Here is a 23,252-nt window from a genome sequence, read left to right on the forward strand (position 1 = left end):
AAAAACAATTTAACGAGATTTTTATTAAGATGTAACATCTAGTCAAACACTAAGTATTTTCTGAGTGCCTTCTATGTGCCTAGCACTGTGCAAGGGATCCTAGAGGGCACCAAAAAAGAGGAAGAGAATTAAAATCCACATTCACTGAGCACCACGTCCTACATACCAGAATTTACATATACAATTTCATTTCATCTTCACTGCAAATCCAAAAGTAGATGTTATTATAATCTATACCTAATGAATTAATAACACAAGGTTCAGAGAGGTTAGGCCGCCTAAATTCCCGTATGAAGTAAAGAGCAAACTTAGACCCCAGGACCACCTGAATCAAAAACTAAACTATCTGCAAATATACACAAAAGTAACTGAGCTGAGGTGTTCTGTTTTATGTGATTGTTTTTGTTGCTGTTGTTGTTGTTGTATGTGATTATGAACTACATGTGAATATCAGAGGAAGGGAGACAGGGGTAGGGTGGCATCATTCACCAAAAAAGAAAAAAAAGAAAAGGGAGAGGAAGAAGGAGAGAGGAGGCGGGAGAGAGGGAGGGAGAAATTTCAAAATATGGCTTCATATTAAAGTCCTGCTTTAATCCTGGTATTAATTAGGAAAACAATCAGATATTTTATTATTATTAATACTATTTTATAATATCTTTTATTTTTAAATATATTTATAATTAACGTTATCATACATAAATATACAGAGTATAGTGAACATTCATGTACACTCTACCAATCTTGAGAAAGAAACCATTACAAGTACCACAAAGCCCTCTATGTATCCCTCCAAAGTCCTATATCCTACCCTCTATAATTATCCTGAATTTGGTGTTTATTGTTCCTTTTTTTAGTACTTTTAACATATATGTATATATTTATGAACACTAAGGTAATATGTTGTTTATAACTGGACAAAATGAATCCAGCTCATCCAGAACTAGTATATGTCCTTCAGGGATAAGTCAAAAAAGGGAAGTCAAGGACACGCCCTTCTTTTACTCCAGTCGAAATTATGAATTGATCTGCCAAGTGACTCCCTCTGTCCTGGACTTACACTGAAATCCCAAGCTTATAGTGTCTAAGCAGGAAATCAGACATTCATTCATTCATTCATTCATTCATTCATTCATTCATTCCAGAGAGAGCATGCAAGCAGGGGTGGGGGAAGGAGCAGAGGGGGAGGAGGGGGGAGGGGGAAAGAAACCCAAGCAAACTCTGTGCTGAGAGTGGAGCCCCGTGTGGGCTGCATCCCATGACCCTGAGATCATGACCTGAGCTGAAACCAACAGTCAAAAGTTCAATATCTGAATGAACCACCCCGGTGCCCCGTGACGTACATTTCTGATTGAAATCCATTTTACCAATCAGCCTACAATTTGAGGAGCATGTAGTGTTTCTCTCTCTCTCTTTTTTTTTTTTTTTTTTTTATGTGATAAACCACATACTGGGCTCAACCAGAAGAGAAAAGGACCAAAGATCTAAAAATGGGAATAAATCAGCAAAGATTGGTACCCACTATTCAAAGTAGACCTCAATTCATTTTGGGGATAGTTCTTCCCCAGATGCTTTATTCAGCCTGAATCTCTGAAACAGCTGCATTATATAAATGATTTTTAATGGATCCCAGATCTTGTGTCTTTATTAATACAAATTTTGTATTAATATAAAGCCCATATCATTAATATTAATTATTACCATATGTTAACAATATTCTACAACTTGTGTTTCTGTACCTTTGGACTGAGTTCAGTAAGAGGTCATTTGAATTTTAAACCTTTAAGAATATTTACCGAGTAAAATTACTCTAAGTAAATTTTGGTGATTTAAAGCTTCCAAAACTTGTGTTTCAACCTTAAAGAAAAAAAATCACACTTTTAACAATAATAACAGCATAGTAAAATTACTCTAAAGTAGATGTTCCCATCCTATGAGGTGCTGAGCTCTGGAGGATTTAACAGTTACTATACGGGCCTAAAAAATCCGTTCTGTAGACAAGCACTGCGTACAGACAGAATAAATAAGTCACAGGTATGCACTATAAATTTCCAAATGAATATAAATATTATGATCAATAAAACACAACTTTTATTGATAAAGTGTTACTAAATGCATAGTGGCCTTTTGGCGATTACATTTTCACAATCAATAGATACTAAAAATACTACTGTCAGGGGGGTAAGCCTTGAATGTTTTTGACTTTAGAGACTCTCATACCTATAAAGGTTGGAAGCTTCTGTGCTAAAAGACTGTGCTTGCTTTTGTAGACATTGTCTAAAGTCAGTATTTGGATATGTTTGTTAATGCAAACACTTGAACGTGGCACCTCTTGAGTAAATCTTTTGCGTACACAGAGAGTAAGCATGGTTGCTTACGATAGCCAAAACAACACTGCAAAATCACCAAGTACAAGTGCGTAAACTAACAACATGCAGAACTAAATTAATAAGCTAGACGTTTGCTAGATCAGGACAGGAGAAAATATCTGTGACCTCCACAGGTACCAATGTCCAATAACCTAAATATATCCCAAAGTTACCTCAGATTAGAAAAATTTATGATCCTTAAAATAACCAGAACCTAAATCAGTTATAAATTCTCCCTGTTTAGGTATACAGCTTTTAGGTCAACACTTATAATTATGGTCAGTGGGTAGAATGATCAAACATGCTGCCGTTATCTACTGTAATTTACATTCAGTGAAACCAACTGACCAGAAAACAATTCTCACCCAATCCTTAAATGTTCTAGAAGCCTTCAAGTGAGAGCCTACTCTACCTGGGACACTACACAATTCTTCCATACCGTCTTCCATTTCTAACCACGCACTGATAGAGTATAAAGCAGACAAGATGAGATTTTTAAATGAACTTACATACAGCTGAAACTAGCGTAACATTCTATGTTAATTATAAAAAAAATAAAACTCAGGGCGCCTGACTGGCTCAGTCGGAAAAGCGTGTGACTCTTGATCTCAGGGTCATGAGTTTGAGCCCCACCTTGGCGGTAGTGGTTACTTAAAATAAAAATAAATAAAAATAAAATTTAAAAATATTTATAAATAAATAAAATCCATGCTACTGTTCAAATCTATGAGGGTTCACCATAAACTACTCTTTCTTAAGAGGGTAAATCTCTGATGTTAACAAGTTTTACTTCTTATAGAGGAATTTAGAAAACTTATCTGTTAAACTCCATAGGACATCAGAGTTGAGTGTTTCAGTTTTGACAAAATTAAAACATTATGAGCAATATTTCTAATCTGCACAATATAAAAAGAGTTGATGCCAAAACGCTTTCCAATAAACCAGCAAGTGTACTAAAAATAAGGAAGAGAGTGAAAATAGTAGGGAAAAAAAAGTCTTATTACAGTATCTTCCCCCTCACTTCCAAGTTCCTGGAAGCTGCTGGGAGGTTATATAAGCGATGAAGTATGTATTTCTAGCAAGAATGTTTTCAGTAGGAGGTAGAGGGGATCAAAAATAACTATTATTTAGCAGCAAAAAAAATCAGTGCAAGAAGTATTGTTTGCAAACTGCATAAAATCAGGTTCTTTCCTTACAGAAAGAAACAAAGAATACAAAACAGAGGAATGCTGTCGTAATTACTCTGAAGAAATCAGATCAAGCCCAGTGCTCCTGACAGCCACCTGCCTTTACTTACTGAGAGCTTTGTAACAGAGAACAGTAATATAATTTTACATGAGTCCCCTGATCAACTAGAAATCTACTGAGGGGGGGAGCTGTCCCTTCCTTTAATGACAAGAATCATATTTTGCACACAGTGAGTGTTTAATTAGTCTTCCTAGTAATATTTTATATTTGTAGGATTTTGATGCAAATATACACAAAGATGTATGAGCTTATACCTCTAGTAAGAGACAAGACAAAAACCAGTCCCCATTTTGCAGGGCATCACATCTTCTCTTCTGCCGGCCTCCCTAAGTACCTTTCATTCCCGATGAATAAGATGAATGACAAACCCTGGGCTCTCTCCCCTAAAGAGAACTCTTCAATTTATCCAAAACCATTTTCGGAATTCTCCTCAGCAATACTGCCATTCATGCCGTAGATCCCTTTCCTTTAATTTATAACTTTGTTTGTTTTGAGACCATCAATGTGAAAGCCATCTGTAAAGTGTGCAGTGACACGCTATGTTACTTTGAACACAACACAAACTAAATCTTAAGTTGGCCTGCCTTTGGACCTCCTTTTTTGGGGTAAAAGAATGATTATGACTCTGGCTTTTCTTATAATTTCTTAATATAGAATAAGATTTATTGTTAACTATAAAAACATGGGCTTATATTCATACCTGCATAAGAGTTTGAATCTAAAACTTAAGTTAAAGTGTGAAATAATTACCTTCAGTTTGTTTGCTTCTTTTTTATCCCCAGCAAAAAAGGAATTCTCATCAAAATGCAAAGGAAATGACCTGCATGTTAAAATAGAGAAGATTCATTTTCAGGTATTATAAAATATCAAAAGTCCTGCTAAGATAACATTTTGCTTGGTGATGAATTATATAATACAAAGAGTAAAAAATCTAGTAAAATCAACACTCTGTTGCCCCAAAACAAAGTCTTATCCTCAAATCTAAAGCAACTGCATAAAACAGAAGTTCAGCCCCAAACCCAGTATGTTCAACCACGTATGAAAATAATGCAGGTATCAAATACTACAAGAATGACTCTTAAAACTAAACACTTGTGCCATTTAGTACCTAAGTCAAGACAAAAACAAAACTCAATTCTAAACGACCTATAAGCAAAATTAGCTTTTATTTTTTTTTAAGTAATTTTCCTTTCTCGGGGTGCCTGGGTGGTTCAGTTGGTTAAGCGTCTGACTTCAGCTCAGGCCATGATCTCAGGATCCTGGGATCAAGCCCCATGTGGGGCTTCTTGCTCAGTGGGGAGCCTGCTTCTCCCTCTCCCTCTGCTCATGCTCTCCCTCTCTCTAATATAAATAAATAAATAAAATCTTTAAAAATTTTTTTTCCCTTTCTCTAAACTGAATATTTAAGAATTGAACTTTGGTAACACTTGTCACTCTTCTATTAACGTTTAAGTTGTACAAGTCATAAAATGTAATTTACTTGATTTCATGAAGTATTTCCAGAAGTAGCATTTTGTTTTCTGCATCGTGAACTTTATTTCCAGTGAAGAGTTGAAAATCTGGGCGCTCAAAGAACGGTACCACTTTAGATAAAGCCCTTAATTCTATTAAGTAGAGAAAATACAAGTTCTTAAGCCTTCTTGGACCCTCTCCTTCAGTCAAAGTTCCATCAAATCGCTGCTGAAATTCTGTAATGTTGTGTCCCCATTTCTTTTCCAACCAAGTTTCTGAGAAGAAAGAAGAATTAAATATTAAAATCTGAATTTTAAAATTAAGTTTCAGTTTACTTACATTGGGTTATTTATGCCTACAGAAGCTAGTTTCATTGTATATTTGAAAATACAGAACAATGAAAGCTGTTTTTCATAATTTAGCTTTTAATGGTTCTACATTAATATTTTTATCTTCTAGAACCCATCCTTAGAAGGGAAATAAATTCACTGTTTTACTGAGAAGTATGATTTCCCAGAAATCAAATTTCTGAGTATAAACATATTTATAAAACCAAAATATGCAATTTAAAAATGACTACCTGAAATTACTGAGAGAGTCTGAAGTCCTATTTAAAACTAACGTTATTGTATTTTGTTCCTGAGACATAGAGACACTTGAAATTCCAAAAGAAATAGGTTACTGATGAAAATCAACCATGGTCTTGTTCTGCAACAGCATTTTTAAAGCATAAAGAGCGGCAGAAAATACTTTTACCCATTAAACTCCTGGCCTGAAGTTGGCACACAAGTAAAAGGGTTTTAATACAGTAAAAATATCTAATGGATAACAAACTGTACCATTAGGAGATATTTTAACTCCCACAACAAAACAAAAGAATATTTCTGAAGAGACGTGCACAATTTTGAGCAGCTTCTTAAAAGAAAGTAAACAGAGGTAAGATCATGCTGAATGTGTCCTTATAATATCCACAGTTTCTACATTCCTGATCACTGCTATTTAAGAATGAATTTTTACTGCCTAACATTCAATAGGGTCAACTTTGTCCCACTAAGGTAAGTACCAAAAATTTTAAGAATATCTGAAAATAATATGGTAAAATAAAAGTGAATGTCATGTACCTTGTAGAAGATATCGTGCACTCAGATGCACGTTAATGCTTGCATGCAGGCCAGATATAAGTCTGTAGAATGCTCTTTTTTCTACGCAGAGGCCTAAAAATAGTAATTTGGTAATAGAAATTTTATATGTGAAACGTAGCATTTTTAAAATAATTTCGTATGTCTTTAAAGATGAGAAAAATTTTTAACATTTAAATTTTTTAAAAGTTTCCAATTACCTTCTAGCCAACTGTAAAAAGTGTTCTCTGAAATAAAAAGAAAAAGAAGTCACAAAGTTGTAAAAAGGCCAAAATGTAAGTTTTTCAATATATAAAAGCAATTTGTGCCAAAAGGTAATTTAAAAATTAACAAAAAGGGGTGCCTGGGTGGCACAGCGGTTAAGCGTCTGCCGTCAGCTCAGGGCGTGATCCTGGCGTTATGGGATCGAGCCCCACATCAGGCTCCTCTGCTATGACCCTGCTTCTTCCTCTCCCACTCCCCCTGCTTGTGTTCCCTCTCTCGCTGGCTGTCTCTATCTCTGTCAAATAAATAAATAAAATCTTTAAAAAATAAATAAATAAAAATAAAAATTAACAAAAGGTCCAAATTTTATTTGCAGTTTATCCAAATGAAGGAGAGAAGTTCTTGGTATGGATTCAATTAAATACCATTCTCTTGCTCAGTCTGTAGAAGGTTTCAGCATTGCCTTAGGTAGCCCCGGTCTCATAACTTTCCAGATAAAATATTTCATGTGTGGTCAGAATACAGAATTTAAATAATAAGTCAATGCAAGGAAAACTACTTGGCCTTGAAAACAGGTGATGCTATGAAAATTAAGAATTCATTATACGTTTTTCTAAAATTTTTAGAAAATTTTATAAATGCACACATAAGCAGGGGGAGTGGCAGGCACAGGGAGGGGGAGAGGCAGGCTCCCCACCAGAGAGCCTCATGCGGGGCTCGATTCCCAGGATCCTGGGATCATGACCTGAGCCGAAGGCAGACGCCTAACCGACTGAGCCATGCAGGTGCCCCTGTGCTTTTCCAAATTTTTAAAGTAAATAAAAATTATAAAATAGAATTGGTAGTGTATTACTTGCATATCGCTTATGGTAGTTCCTGCCATTCAATAGTTCAAAGGAGCAATACAAGGAAATATTACTAAACCAAATACCACTTACATTCTATGACCCAATAACATCACTGTTCATATACTTAGACCTGGTAATTCTGCTTTTAGAATTATGTTCTAGGCGTGCCTGGGCGGCTCAATCATAGAATTATGTTCTAAAGAAATAACTCAAATGGTGGAGGGGTCAATAATTTGTACAATGATGATTATGTCATACATAATTGTTAAAAACTGAAATAATCAAAATGTACAATAATGCCTAAGTTAACGTGATAGGATATTATATAGCTAGGTAACATGGTAGAATGATATAAAACTATTTAAAATGGTAAGAATGTGGAACATGACAATACATGAAAATGTTTATTTGAAATAACATATGAAAAGCATAGAAATAATTTCCATAACCACGCAAAGATTCTATGTATGCATTTATTAGAGATGGCAAATATTGTACTACACAGTTCTTTTGACTAAAGTTGCTTATGGTAATATTAAAAATGAACTAAACAAGCATAAAAGTGATAAAAGGAATGACAAAGAGAATACACAATAAATTAGACTATCTAAAAACTTAAAACATCTGTTTGTCAGAAAACCTCACGAGCAAAAGTAAAAGGCAAATAGCCAAGTAGGTAGAATGTATGTTACAAATACAACAAAGGGATAACATTCTTTTTTTTTTAGAGATTTTATTTATTTATTAGAGCGCCCGCCTGCATGAGTGGGGGGAAAGGGCAGGAGAAGGAGAGGGAGAAAAAGACTCCCCACTGAGCGCAGAGCCTGACTAGGGGCTCAATCCCAAGACCCTTAGATCGTGACCTGAGCCAAAGTCAACCGCTTAACTGACTGAGCCAGCCAGGTGCCCCAAGGGATAATATTCTAAATATATAAAAAGTTCATAAACTGAATAGAAGTGCTTTAGTGCCCATGTAAAGTGGGCAAATAACAGAACTAGAGAATCCACAAAGGAAAAGCCACGAATGGTAAGAACACAAAAATTACTCCATTTCACTAGTAATAAAAAATGCAAATTACAACCATAGAGATACCACTTTTGACAGTAAAGATAAAACTATGACAATACTTAATGCTGACAAGGGTCAGGTAAAGCTAGCTGGCACACTGATTGGAAGGGATATAAATTCGCACATCCTTTCAACGACAAAATGCAATCTGGTCATATGCATCAGGAGCCTAAAATGTCCATAACCTTTGATCCCGTAAACCCATTTCTAGAAATCTAGACTGTGACGAATAAAATTCATATGTTGAACTCTAAGCCCCCAGGAGATGGTATTTGGAGGTGGAGCCCCTGGGAGGTGAGTAGGTTTAGATGAGGTCATGAGGGTAGGGTCCCCGTAATGGGATTAGTGTCTTTGTAGGCAGATGAGGAGACCAGAGGCCTTCCTTGGCCACTGAAGACACAGTGAAAAGGCTGGCTATCTGCAAGCTGGAAGACAGCCCTTACGAAGAAGCAAATCTGCCAGGGGCACTTTGATCTTGTACTTGACAGCCTCCAGACTGTGGGAAAATAAACGTCTCATTAAGCCACCCAGTGGATGGTATTTTGTTAGAGCAGCCTGAGCCAAGACATAGGCTAAGGAAGGAGCAGACATGGGAATAAGAATATACACAACTATAAATATACCTAGTATAAAAATACACATATGTAAATAATCATAATTATCAAAATGTTGGGACACCGGGGTGGCTCAGTCGGTTAGTGTCTGCCTTCGGCTCAGGTCATGATCCCAGGGGCCTGGGATGGAATCCCACATCGGGCTCCCTGCTCAGCAGGGAGCCTGCTTCTCCCTCTGCCTGCTGCTCCCCCTGCTTGTGTGTGCTCTCTCTCTCTCTCTGACAAATAAATAAATAATTTCAATTCCAACTGTGCTACTTACAAGTCATACATGATTTAGCTGAGTTGCTAAACCTCTCTGGCACTCATTTTCCTTGTCTATGAAATGGAAATAAAAGTAATAGCTCATAAGAATGTTGGAAGGATTAAATGAAATCATACTTGTAAATTGCTTAGAAGAGTACCGGCATGTAGTCTTAGCCATTACCATTTTCAATTATTTTGGGGTTGTGGGATTACAAAGGATTTGTCTCCTTATAAAAGCCTTCAGAGTTGGGGCACCTGGGTGGTCCCATAGGTTAAGCTCAACTCTCGGTTTGGGCTCAGGTCTGACCTCAGGGTCATGAGACTGAACACGGTGTCAGGCTCCACGCTCAGTGCAGTCTGCTCTTTTAAGACTCTTTCTCCCTTTCCCTCTCACTTCCCCCTGCGCGTGCAAACTCTCTCTCTCTCAAATAAATAATCTTAAAAAAAAAAAAAAACCTTCAGAATTTTGGGGGGTTATTTTTGTGTGTTTTTTTCAAGTTTGGGACCATGAATCAGGGGGAATGGGAGTGTAATATTACTTGAGACCTAACCTCCAATGAAATTTTCAGTTGTGTTCCTAAAGTAGCTATCCTCAACTTGACATGGTTGTGATCCAATGAGATAATCACCTAGTATGATAGCTGTCAGGGATAACTCTTCCAAATGTGACCAAAATGAAAAATTGTAAATATACTCATAAACAAGATAATTTCTCTAAGGACAGCCTTCACAAGTTAACAATCTTTTCTCTGACAATGAGAGATAGGATGAGGTCTTTAAATAGTACTGAAACACTGAAATATCCTCTAATGTAGATAGGAATACCCAAGGCAGAATAAAATCTCTCAAAACTGAAAATCATAGGATCACTCCTAACAGTAACAAAATATGAGGCATCTTTGGAAGAATAATCTTATGCTAAAGAATTTCTCTTCCAAATAGGACAATTCTGCTTCAGTATTTTACTCTGCAATTATTATTACTATAATATAAAGTATAATTAAAAAAAGCAATGTTATCACACATTGGTATTCTGTTATTTAGAATACAAAAGCAATTTGTAAAACTAATGTTCAGAAGACAAAATTTTGAAGGAGAGGAAAGGGATATGTCACATTTTAGCAATTTCATCTACCTGGACTAAAGCTAAGTACTGCTTTGTCTTTTCATATGGTTAAACACATGGCCTTAAGAAGAAGAAAAATCATTTCAGGGCACCTGGGTGGCTTAGTCGGTTAAGTGTCTACCTTCAGCTCAGGTCATGATCTCAGGGTCCTGGGATTGAGCCCCACGTCGGGCTCAGCGGGGGAACCTGCTTCTCCCTCTCCCTCTCCCCCTCCTCCCCCACTTGTGCTCTCTCTCAAATAAATAAATAAAATCTTTAGGAAAAAAAATCATTTCAATTTCACTCAGAAAGCAGAAAGATTCTCACAAAGACAAAGTAAACCTAAAATATGTTAAAAATTTTAGCATTACAACTAAAAGAGTTGGCCATAACTACCCCCAAGAGTGAACACAGCCTTGGAAGCCAGTAGAGCAACACTGTGACCATGCCTAGAAGATTCCTATCGGACCCAACAGATCCTAGAGGTCTGCTCTACGAGTAAAGGAGAGGGAGTTTTCCCTGACAGAAGCTGGGGTCGGGGGGGCAGGGGAGGGAATGCCTGGCTTCCGAGAGCAGTGGGTAAAATGCACGAGTGAAATATCACAGGCTGAGGCAGGCTGCCACTGCTGCCTGATCCCAGGCACAGTCTTTTCCCATAACCTGTGCTTTCATCTCCTGAACGTTAGATAAACAGGAGTTCTTAGAAGTAGGAAGAAAAGTCTGCCAAATAAACATCTGACTGTATCAGCAAACCCATATATATAATATATGACAAAGAAATTATATTTACCTTCACTTTTCCCTGAAAAACAAAACAAAATGTTGATTATTATATGCTCCTTCCAGATGTCACTTTAAAATGTTATACTTCCATAAAAATAAGACTTTGAATAATGGTTAGTTTGAGTCTATCAGTTCACCCGCACGTGCAAAATCTGGGGGAGACACTCGTGACACAACCCTATCTAGTGGCAAAGAGGAATTATGCCTGCTTCGCTTCAGGGGCACCGTCTCCAAGAACCCAGGTAAGGAGTGGCTTCAGCTCGTACAAGATTTAATGTGGGCTGACAGGAGAGAAAAATTGAATCTATCATCTGAGAGTACTCTCAAGTACCTTAAGGACTTACGGTTATTTGGTTGGCAGAGCCTTTTTCCACATTTATTTATCCTAAATCTGTAACACGATTTCTGCTAAAGAATTGTGTTCTTGCTTTGAAACCTCCAGACTGACACTGTAAAATTTTACCTTATTCAGGAATATTTTGAAAGACTGTTTGTGAAGATTCCACTTATGCACAGTTCAGCAGTTTGTAAGCAGCTGCTCATTTACTGTTAAAAAACTGTCTTCATTTTGCCCACGCTTATTTAATGCCATCATTGTTTGATTATTAAAATAACATATGCTCATTACAAATACATGTTTTTTTAAAAAAAGAAGACACAGACGAAATAAAAAATGTCATCCGTAACTCCCTCTGCTCTAGATAAATACCATTTACATTTTGGTAAATGTCCTTTTTCTTTGCATATACACATTCAGATATTATATTAAGTATGTTTTTACAAAAATATACATACTGTTTGATGCCTGTTTCTTTTCTTCAATGTGCTACTGGTCATTACTGAATGAATACAGATTTTCAGCAATATTTCTAATGGCTATATTCTACTCCAAGAATATACCATAAATCATTTAACCAGTTCCTTAATGATAAACATTTAAATTGTTCCCATTTATCTTTATGATAAGTGAGGGTAGTTAATCAGATCATAATGTGAGTTCTCACTGAGGATCACCCCTTATCCAGGAATTTGCACTCATCTGATATTAAATCAATAGCTTCCAATGAGTTACCGTATGTGACTCATATAAACCCAAACTCTTATTTAAAGATGTTCTTTCATTTCTAATCTAAGAAAGACTAGTCTGCCAACACGTAGGGAATGATGCAATCTCATTGCTTTCCAGGAGGAAATTTATGTTTATTGACTATATGAGATCAGCAGCTTTTCAAATAAATTTTAAAAATGAAAAACTTACACATTTGCTAAAAGCACATCAAAGATTTCATCAGTAAGCACATTTAACGGGAACAGGGATATATATTTCCTAAGCAAAAAGTCTGAAATCATACACTAAAATGGTTTATTCAACAAACCATTCTGCCTATTACAGACTGGGCAGGGTTTCTGAGTCCCAGTTTTACACCCCTCTGCCTCTCCACGGTGCCTAGCACATAGTAAATGGAGGGTAATTACTTGTTGAAGGAACAAGTGATCTTCCCAATTGTAGACAAGACCATTAAATGAGGAGAGCAGTTTTCATCAATCATTCACTTAACAAACCACTCCCTCTGTTATGTGTCAGGCTCTCTATTAAGAGATGAAACCAATAAACACACCCCATATGCCCAAACTACTAGGGCAGATCAATAGATATGTAATAGTAAAAAAAAAGCCAGACAGCTGAAAGATGGTAAGAGACACAAAACGTGACATTAAGATCACTTTATGAAGAGAGAGAAGTTACTTCCAGTTAGGAGAGTCGGGGAAGGCGGAAAAGGCACGATTTGGGCAAGACCTTCCGTGTAAGAAGAAAATGAAAAATGTTAATGAAACATAAAGACATGTGAATTTGAAATCAGACTCCCAATATGTACAATCATTTCAGGTTCTGGGAAAGATTTGAGGAAGAATTTTTTTTGGATATTCATTTAACTAGAAAAGGAATAAAAATAATAAAAAACTAAATATATACACTATGTAAAAATGCACAGAAGAATAAATATTTAACCTAATCTCTATCCTATGATAATCTAATACCATGAACTTCATGACACCAAATACTCCTTACTGGGGTATAAATATTTTAAACACCAATTTTTCTGTAAAGATGAGGAATAACTTCTATGGAAACAGGAATATATGATCACAAATGCTCTTGCCTACCCTTATCTGGCCTTCCTCCTCCTTCTAACCAAAGTTCACTGGCTGATAAAACAGTACAAATAAATAACTCACCTTGACCAGAAGCCAAAGGATTTAAAGGTCTTTTAATTGTCTGTGGCCTAGAAACAAAAGAATTAAATTGTAAAATATAATTATGTTACCTATCTTGTTATAATTATCAAAGTAAAAGTGAAATTATCTCAGAGAGCTGCTTAATGATTGATTACATCTAAATCAAACTATTTTATTGAGCTTATAAAACATTTAGTTTTCTCTAATTGTTTTAAGGGAGGGTGGTTGTTATTTGTTTTAGCAATAGTTTCTGATCTTTTCCCATTGTAGCAGCCAGAAAGCCATTTCCTAATCACTTCTTCAAACAAAGGAAGAAAATACCAGTCACACTCTTCTCCTAGAGTCACTAATGTTTTTATATATATTACATATACAAATATGCGTGCCTGTGCACATGTACACGTGTTTGCGTGTGCCACAAAGCACACTCCTGATTGAAAGATGAACAAGCAAGAAATATAAACACTCAAACCAAGCATGAAAATAAAAAGGGGAAAAAACACTGTGGGTAGATTATTTTCCACTTTATCTTAGGTATGCCAATTGACCCTGTGGCCACCAAGTTTATTAGGATTTCAATAAAAGGTATTTTTTAATACGAAATTAAAAGAGTTAAAATGTCACTAAAGTGCCTTATAAATCTCAAACTAAATATTCACTAGTATCATTAGTAAAGTGTAGGGATTGGTTTCTCCACAATTTAAATTTTACGAACTCGCACAAGTTGAGACGCTTTGAGAACAGAGCATGTAAGCTATATTTTAACATACTCAATTTTATGCCTCATATATTGTTTATATTTTAGAAATATTTACACTGGGCATCATGATATAAATTAGTTAGGAAATAACTACAATACAAATATAAAATCTAACAAATGTTTCAGTTGGACTCTATTTTAGTTCATATTTTTAAAAAAATCCTTTAGGGGAGCCTGGCTGACTCAGTCAGTAGAGCATGTAACTCTTGATCTCGGGGTTGAAAGTTAGAGCTCCAAGTTGGGTGTAGAGATTACTTAAAAATAATATGTATAGCAAAACAAAAACCCTTAAAGTAAGTCAATTAAGTCAAACATTCCTAATAATAAATCAGGGAATTTAAATGAAACACATGGCAGAAATGAGTAAATAATGAAAATTCACCAATTCAAAACTGGAGAAATTCTTCAAGTCAAATAAATAAACAGACTTTCATTTTATTGGTATAAGCATAACTGCTAATCTCTTGTATTTGACTTCTGCACAGTGAAAAGTATTATTACCGTATCTGGGAACTCCAATGATTTTCCCAGAATTCCCCCCATCTCTGAGATAGTATAACGCAAATGCACACACAAATTCTTTCCAAAAACCAACAAGCACATTGGTTAGAGGCCAGTGGCTTTACAAGCAGGTAAACTTGAAGTGTGTCCCAGTCACACAGTGATAAAATCCACTATTTCCATTGTAGCAGTTAAGAGTACAAAGTGGGTTCTTCCACTTACTAGATTTTTGACACTGGAAAAATCATTTAACCTTTCCAAGTCTCAGTTTCTCCACCTGTAAACAATGATTACCACAACACAGGGCTATTGCAGGGACTGAAAGAGAAAATGTACGTACCATGCTTAGAACAAGTCTGGCACACAGTGTGTGGTCAAGTGTTACCTATTATAATTATTCTCTGAAATTAATTTAACTTGAACTTGAAAGCAGGTAAAATAAGTAGAGCCTCAAAAAGACGAATACAGAGCACTAAAATGATTTAGGAATCACCTATTCTCTACTACTAACTATATGATCCTGGGAAATGAAGTAAACCTGGCTGGCTCTGGGTTATTTCATCTATAAAATGAGATTCTATAATCCACTGAAGGAACATCTGTGAAATGCCTACAATACTCCCATAAAAGTCTTATACTATTCTATGTCTCTTTTTTTCCTTCTGTCTTTTAAAGAAGAAAAAAATATTTATTGAAACTCATGTACATATGTTTCCCCAGAGGAGAACTGGATTAATGAACAAGAATGTTTCTATGTCCAAATACATCCTTAAAGTGAATGTGATTTGCAATTTAGAGTCATTATGGTTTATTTATTTGTTTATAAATAAAAATCACTATATCTGTCAGGATTTTCTAAATGAAAATGACACATACTTAAAACAGTTTTCTTCATAGATGACATTCCAAATCTTCCAAGCATCTGGTCCCTTGTAACCCGTGTAGCGCTCAGGGTTAAGGAGCAAGTCTACATATTCAGCATTGGGAGACTGGATGTCTGTAAGATGAAATACTTCATTAAATCTTTTTCTTCAGTTACCTTAAAAAACTAGTATAACAGACTATATTCCACTCATTCTAAGGTACCACAAATGTAACAGGGCATCCAGACTTTAAAAGGCACAAACAGCCACACTAAAGGTACTCACTGGTTGCAAAAGCATCTGCTTTTAAAAAAGGTAAAAAACAGGAATATGTGAATTTTACAATCTAAGAAACATGGTCATTTAATTCTCATAAGCTATCCAGATGAAGAAGATACTATATATTTCCCTCCACATTAACCACAAGCAGTTTATCAGTAACTAAGATAAATGAAGATGTATTACTACCATACACTGTTCGTTACCGAAAACTTCCTTCTTACACGACCACCATCAAGATCCACTACAAAGCTGTCCCAAAGGTATAATCCTAAACATGCAAAAAATTATAAGCAGGATGATACTTGTATCAGCATTACTTATTAAAGGGAAGCTCAGAAGCTGCCTAAATGTTCAACAGCACACGGGGCTCTGGAGCCAGAGAGCCTGGGTTAGAATCCAGGCACTACTCCTTATTCAATGTGGAACCTGGGGCAAGTTACGTATGTTCTCTATGCTTTAGTGCCATCATTTATAAACTGGAGATAATACTCAGTGTTACCGTGAGATTAAGTAAGTTTATATGTACAGAGTGCTGAGAACCATAGTTAGAGTATAATACATATTAGCTAGGGGTATTATGACATACCTTAACAGACTATTTTACAATCAACAAAACTAAGTACAAAGGCTATCTAATAAAATGAAAAGTATTATAGAAAAGTCAATTACAGATACCAATGAAAAACATACAAAAATTGGTGAGATATTGGTTTCTCATATATTCCATAAATTTGTGTAATGGATTATAACTTTGAAACGAAAAAATGGCCCCTCGTTCTCCAGTGGCTTTGGGAAGTTATTTACTATACAGTAATCCCTTACTCATTTATAAACTTAACAACATGAAGCAACAAAAAATGAAGAAGTGGGCGAAAATGGTCTCAAAGCAACCACAGATGACAAAAATCTGAGCACACAGGTGCTTATAAGAAGGTCCATCAAGCTCTCAACATTATCTACTTATTAAAAACACAATGACGAAAACAAAAGTAAAACTTAGTTTGGCTATTTTTATCCTAATTGACAGTACATTAGAGACATAAATTAGGGGAAATTTTGCTTCTAGAATTAGCACACTGACAGCATCTAGAAATAACTGAGAGTCCATGCAGAAATGGCAATTAAAATAACCAGAAAAAATAGAAATAAAAACGTAAAAACAGGGTGCTTGGCTGGTTCAGTCAGTAAATCACGTGACCCCTGATCTTGGGGTTGTTGATTTAAGCCCCATGTTGGGTGTAGAGATTACTTAAAAAAAAAAAAAACAAAAAAAACCTTAAAACAAATTTGTATGGAATCCTCTAGTCCAGGAACAGATATTTCTGTTCATCTCAACTAATACTAAAAGTATTGCCACAGTATAGCAAATTACGATAAATTCATTTTTGCCCTCGTTTTTTAAACTATAAATAATGCTTGCCATCTAGTACTTTAAGACTGAAAACAAATTACCAAGAAATGATTAAATTTTTAATATTCTGCTTAATTACACATAAATATCAGTTGACTCATAATTTTACTTATACCAAATATTTCATCTTGTCTCAACTTTTTTTTTTTTAAGATTTTTTTATTTATTTATTCGACAGAGATAGAGACAGCCAGCGAGAGAGGGAACACAAGCAGGGGAGTGGGAGAGGAAGAAGCAGGCTCAGTGCGGAAGAGCCTGATGTGGGGCTCGATCCCATAACGCCGGGATCACGCCCTGAGCCGAAGGCAGACGCTTAACCGCTGTGCCACCCAGGCGTCCCTCAACTTTTTAATAAAAAATAATTGTTACTGGGGTGCCTGGGTGGCTCAGTCGGTCAAGTGACTGCCTTTGGCTCAGGTTATGATCCCGGGCTGGGATCAAGTCCCACATCAGACTCCCTGTTGAGCGAGAAGTCTGCTTCTCCCTTTCCCTCTGCCCCTCCCCACCGCTCGTGCTCTCTCTCTCACGTGCTCTAAGTAAATGAATAAAATTGTTTAAAAGATTGTTACTATAGCCATATTTGGCCAGATGACAAATTTCTAATTAAAATTTCTAAGATACCTTCTGTCTTCTACCTACCACTTACATACATTTTATCTTCCTTATAAAGCTATCCCTTTTTTTAAATATTCACCCTTCTTTAACAAAAGAAACAAATATAAATGGACAAGTGATTCATCCAAGATAACAGAACTCTACCAGATAAGAATTATTGATTCTCAGTCCTTGCTACACAAATATAAGCAGATAGTCTCAAAAGTATACTTTGGTAAAGGAAGTTAAAGTATTACTGTTCTTTCTCTAACACTGCAGGTCTAAAAAAATATGCTGCATGTTAAAAGTTTAATTTTAACTCACATAATAATATTCAGGCCAAAGAATGCTTGAGGAAAAGGTGGTAAAGTTAAGGGGCTGGGAGAGCGTTTCATCCCCCTTCTTTACTAGTCTAAACCTTGGTGTAAGTCCATAACTCCTATCGAACATCCCAGGGGCCAAATGTGTTTCAGAGTTCAGAACTTCTCAGATTTTAGCAAAGTATTATAATATATGCAACATATACTGAATAATTACTCCAGCAGGGACTGGGCAGCAACTTTTAATCAAACACCAAAAATATTTCTGTAGTGAAATCTGAATATTCACAGTAAATGAGTCTGTGCTAAACTTAGGGGGAAAATATTCATTTTTCAGAGTTTTCAGATCTGGGAATTAGGACTAAAGGATTATAAATATTATTTGCCAAGGCATAATCATGTTTTACATTAAGGAAAGCATATGTTTCTTTTTTTCCAAAATGAACCCACAAAGTTAAAAGTGAGTACTTTCTCTTCACCTTCCTCTTTTTGGAGGGAATTGCAGGATTTGTCTCTCACTTGCAATTAAAATGATCTAGATCATTCTTTTTGCTAATTTTTTTTAAAGATCATTAATCTGCTTCAAAAGAGCCACTGAAGGATACCAAAACTCGGTTTGATTTGATTTTGTTTGGCCAATAAAAAGGCTAACAATTCAACTTAGAAAAAAGAGGAATAGGAGAATCCATAAAGCTGATTAAAGGGGTCCTAGAGCTCCTGGATTTGAACAGTACCAGCACTCTGGCCCAGCTTCCAATGTCTCAGATACAACTCATGTTTCATTCTTCTCTCTTCCAAAAGTTAACACACACCATCTTTAAGGAAAATATGTAACCCAAGGCCAGTACAACAAAAGCAAATTTTTGCAATCTCAATCTCTACATTTGAGCTATTTACGCAAAATGCCTGTGTATATTACAAAAAATAAAAATAATAAAATTATATATACATATATATGTATGTATGTATGTATTTTATATGCCTGAGATACACAAAACTGTAAGACTCAGACTCAGGAGGAAAATTTTTTCCAGAGACTGAGGGTTTGTTTTTTTTTTTTAACTGTGGTAAAACGTATATAAAGTAAAACTTAACCATTTTAACCATGTTAAGAGTACAATCCAGTGACATTAATTATATCCACAACATTGTGCAACCGTCACCACTAACTGTTTCCAAACTTTTCTATGACCTCAAACAGAAACTGTAACCATTAAACAATAACACCCCATTCTCCCCTTCTCCTAACATCTGGTTACTCTGTCTCTATCACCTTGCCTAGTCTAGATATTTTATGGGAATGGAATCATACAATAATTGTCCTTTTGTGTCTGGCTTATTTCATTTAGCATAGTATTTTCAAGGTTTATCCGTGTTGCAGCACATATCAAAACTGTTTCTTTTTATGGCTAAATAATATTCTGTTGTATGTATTTATTACACTCTGTTTACCCGTTCATTTGTTGATGGATATTTGGGTCATTTCTACCTTTTCACCATTGTGAAAAATGCCACCATGAATACGGGCATACGTATCTGCTTCCCCAGCTTCAATCTTTTTTGGTATGTATTTAGGAGTTGAACTGTTAGGTCATATGGTAATTCTGTCTTTAGCTTTTTGAGGAACTGCCAAACTTTAGAAACTGAGTTCTAAAAACCATTTTAAAATATTTTTTTCCTTAGACCCCATTTTAAACAAAATGCACACTATGAAAAATGTTATACCATCAGCTTCACAGAAGTTGTCTGAGGAATCATCATGCTTGGTCCACTGAAGAACAGCCTTCTGTGTTTCCTCACTTCAAATAAAGAAAACGGGTACTGTTATCCCTTTTTTTTTTCAGTTATCATTTCACAAGAAAAAAACATAAAATACTACTGCAAAAAAAAAAAAAAAATCAAACCTGAGAGATTCATCCACAGCTCCAAGTCGTTCAGCTTGTTCACATTCTTCAATGAGATTATTGGCTACCTCAGAATACTAAAAGGAAAAGGAGGATAAACAGATTACAATTTATTGCATTTTTAAAAACTTTTTAAAAGAATTTCAAAGTTATTTGAAGTTTTTTTTATACCTAGCACCATTTCCTTGGCTTCAAAACTTAAAAAAAAATTAAGACCTCACATCTTCTCTGAAGCTAAAAAAATATATATAAAAGGTTTTGCCCCTTGTTTTTGTTGGTGAACACATTTACTATATGGTCACAAAATAAAGAAGAAAGTTCTGATAACTCATTACCAAGCTGTTCACTAAGAAAATCTCTGTGGTCTAAGGAACACTAAGCAAAGCATCATGAGGTAATGTCCCACTTTTTTTTTCTTTTTTTTCTTAAAGTAGGCTTCATGCCCAGTGTGGAGCCCAACACAGGGCTTGAACTCATGACCCTGAGATCAAGGCCTGAGCTGAGATCAAGAGTTGGGTGCTTAACTGACTGAGCCACCCAGGCGCCCCAATGTCCCACTTTCCTAATAGCCTAACTGGAAGCATCAGTTTTCTCTTCCATAAATAAGTGGTTGGACCACATCATGTGTGTCTAGGTCCGTGTCAACTCTAAACGCCATGATTCTAAATATGCCCTGGGGCCCAACAAGTCTTATAAAAAGTATTCTAGTGCCTTTAGGTGTTTAAAATATATTCTTTAACAACCACCTTTCTCCTCAACGTCTCACACACACACACACACACACACACACTATTCTGCTAGGCATGTACACGGCACAGCGGAAGTGAATGTAGATGATACAATTTCAAACACACTGGTCGTCACCACCACAGACCTGAAAGATGACACTGGAAGCAGAAGGCACAGATTCCATCGCTCAACAAATATTTACTGAATGCCCTTATTGTTAGGATGACAATACTAACGACTGCCCAGCCTATGACGCTTCTGAGGATAAAAGGGAACACGAAGATAACTAAAATGATACAAATTTTTGAAATATTTCTTTACTAAATAACAACTTTCTTTCATTACATTGACCTATAAGACAGCTCAATTCCAACACTTTTCAAAAATAAAATTCTTTCTACATAATTAAGTATTAAGGGGTAAAGGGATATGATATATTCAACCTACTCTCAAATGGTTCCAAAAATAAAAATATGTATATAGAAAAATGAGGCAAAATATTAAAAATCAGTGAATCTGTAGAGGACACAAAATATATTTATACTAATCTTGCAACTTTTCTATAAGCTGTTTATTAGCTTAAAATAAAAAGTTAAAAATACATATCAAAAAATGAACAGAATTTGCTCAAAAAATAACATACCTATCTACATTAAAACAAAAAATTTTAAAACTTTATTATAATTATCTGAATATTAAAACATAAGTTAAACAAAATATTTTGGGGTTTTTTTATTATTCTTAGTTTCTATTTAAAAATTTAATCAGCTTTGCTAAGTCACATATGTCTCAATTTTATATCATTGGCATTTTTCTGAAGAAAAATTTTTTCAATTTATCATTTTTAATTTTTCAAAAAACTGCCCATAATCTTCTTCAAAGTTAATTTTTATGGCTATTCAATTTGAAATCACCAATACCTTCAATTAATTCTTCCCTGCATTTATAATTTTTAATTGAGAAAAATATTCTCTCTATAGGTTAAGATGTGAAAATATTTTAAACCAAATTATTTTCACAAGGTCTATTCTTTGGTCTCCAAAGTATGTTTCTTCACTAAATATTTCAAGACAAAACTCATCAAATAATTTTTCTTTTATTATTTTAAATGTTTTGCCAAATATAGATGCTACAAAATTGTAAGGCTTATTTCATTTCATTTCAATGAGAATATAAACTTATCCAATTAAAAACAAGAGTTTGATCAAGAAGAGACTTTTCCCACAAGAGGAAATACTTCAAAACACAGTTATAAAATTTCAGAATTAAACCTCAGAACACCATTTGAACTTTCCCCACCTAATATGTTCAATCCCTCCCTACCTTCTGTAGGAAAAAATTTCAACGTCTCTGTTTACAAGCTTTGTTATAATAACTGCAATTTGCTAAACCTTCAAAAACTAAGAATTTTTTCTTTAAGCATTCCATTCATTGATACTTTGAATAATTTTCCACTGATTTTAAACATACAGCAATTGACATTTAGAGATTTCATTTATTAAAAATTGGTTAATACCACTGAAAGACTCTTGGGTTGTTTTACAATATAGTCTTTAAAAGCTCAAACATTTATAAAATCTGAATGATGATGGACAGCAAAGAAAGTACTCCTGTCCATGCCAAAGGAATATTTTCTTTAGTATTAGCTTCACCTCAAAAATTTTATGGTCATTAAGTATATATATAAATACAAAAACCTCTATAATTTGACAATTACCACTTCTATCTTAATTGGTAAAATATCACAGCATGTTTGGACACAATTATGAATTATGTGTATATCTTTTTCTTTTTTTTTAGATTTTATTTTTAGGTGATCTCTACATTCAATGTGGAGCTTGAACCCACAACCCCGAGATCAAGAGTGACATGCTCTACTGACTGAGCCAGCCAGGTGCCCTTGAATTATGTGTATGTCCAACTACAAATTCATTTCTGCTCCACAGAATTCTTGATTTAGTCAGAATTGTTTTTATCAAAATTTGTATATTATCACCACAAAACAAACATTTTGTCTTCAATTTTGAGCCTTAAATGAATTTATACTGGCATTACAACAGAGACAAATGTTTTCCCTCAATAGCGTGAACTTCCAAAAGTTCTGATGATGATAGCATCATTTAACAATATGCAAAGTTCTGCCATGGAGCCAACACATTAATAGCTATGACTTCATCCTTTGTATGTGAACAAGAAAACATGGCATCAAAAATGAGCAAAATTACATTAGAATCTATGGTGGAAAAGTGAATAGTGGTTGCCACTGGGGGGGAAAGTAGAAATTGATTTGGACAGGGTATCAAGCAACTTTCTAGAGTAATGATAATGTTCTCTATTGCAATAGAAGCATAGATTACACAGGTATACGCATTTAGCAAATGCACACTTAAAGATTTGTACATCTCAAGGTATATTAACTTATACACATACACACACACACACATTTAGGGCAAAGTGTACTGATGCTTGCAGTTTACTTTGAAATACATCCAGAATATGATATTTTTTAATAGATAACAAGAAAGATGGACAGATCCATATGAGATAATGTAAGTTTATAAAATGTTAATGGTAGA

The 23,252-nt window shown here is 35.1% G+C and overlaps 1 protein-coding gene across 1 annotated transcript in view; it reads right to left on the reverse strand.

Moving 5' to 3' along the window:
• The window catches only part of ERO1A (endoplasmic reticulum oxidoreductase 1 alpha), a 47,014-nt gene that overhangs the window by 5,166 nt on the left and 18,596 nt on the right, over positions 1 to 23,252 (reverse strand). The window contains exons 5-13 of the mRNA XM_011237295.3: positions 19,948 to 20,024; positions 19,769 to 19,842; positions 15,450 to 15,570; positions 13,313 to 13,359; positions 11,082 to 11,093; positions 6,406 to 6,432; positions 6,188 to 6,280; positions 5,095 to 5,341; positions 4,365 to 4,434 (exon numbers count right to left, since the gene is read on the reverse strand). Coding sequence (XP_011235597.2) covers positions 4,365 to 4,434; positions 5,095 to 5,341; positions 6,188 to 6,280; positions 6,406 to 6,432; positions 11,082 to 11,093; positions 13,313 to 13,359; positions 15,450 to 15,570; positions 19,769 to 19,842; positions 19,948 to 20,024 — 768 coding nt within the window. The remainder of the gene's footprint in view (positions 1 to 4,364; positions 4,435 to 5,094; positions 5,342 to 6,187; positions 6,281 to 6,405; positions 6,433 to 11,081; positions 11,094 to 13,312; positions 13,360 to 15,449; positions 15,571 to 19,768; positions 19,843 to 19,947; positions 20,025 to 23,252) is intronic.

Source organism: Ailuropoda melanoleuca, chromosome 20, assembly GCF_002007445.2.
Source record: "Ailuropoda melanoleuca isolate Jingjing chromosome 20, ASM200744v2, whole genome shotgun sequence".
NCBI classification, from domain to species: Eukaryota; Metazoa; Chordata; class Mammalia; order Carnivora; family Ursidae; genus Ailuropoda; species Ailuropoda melanoleuca.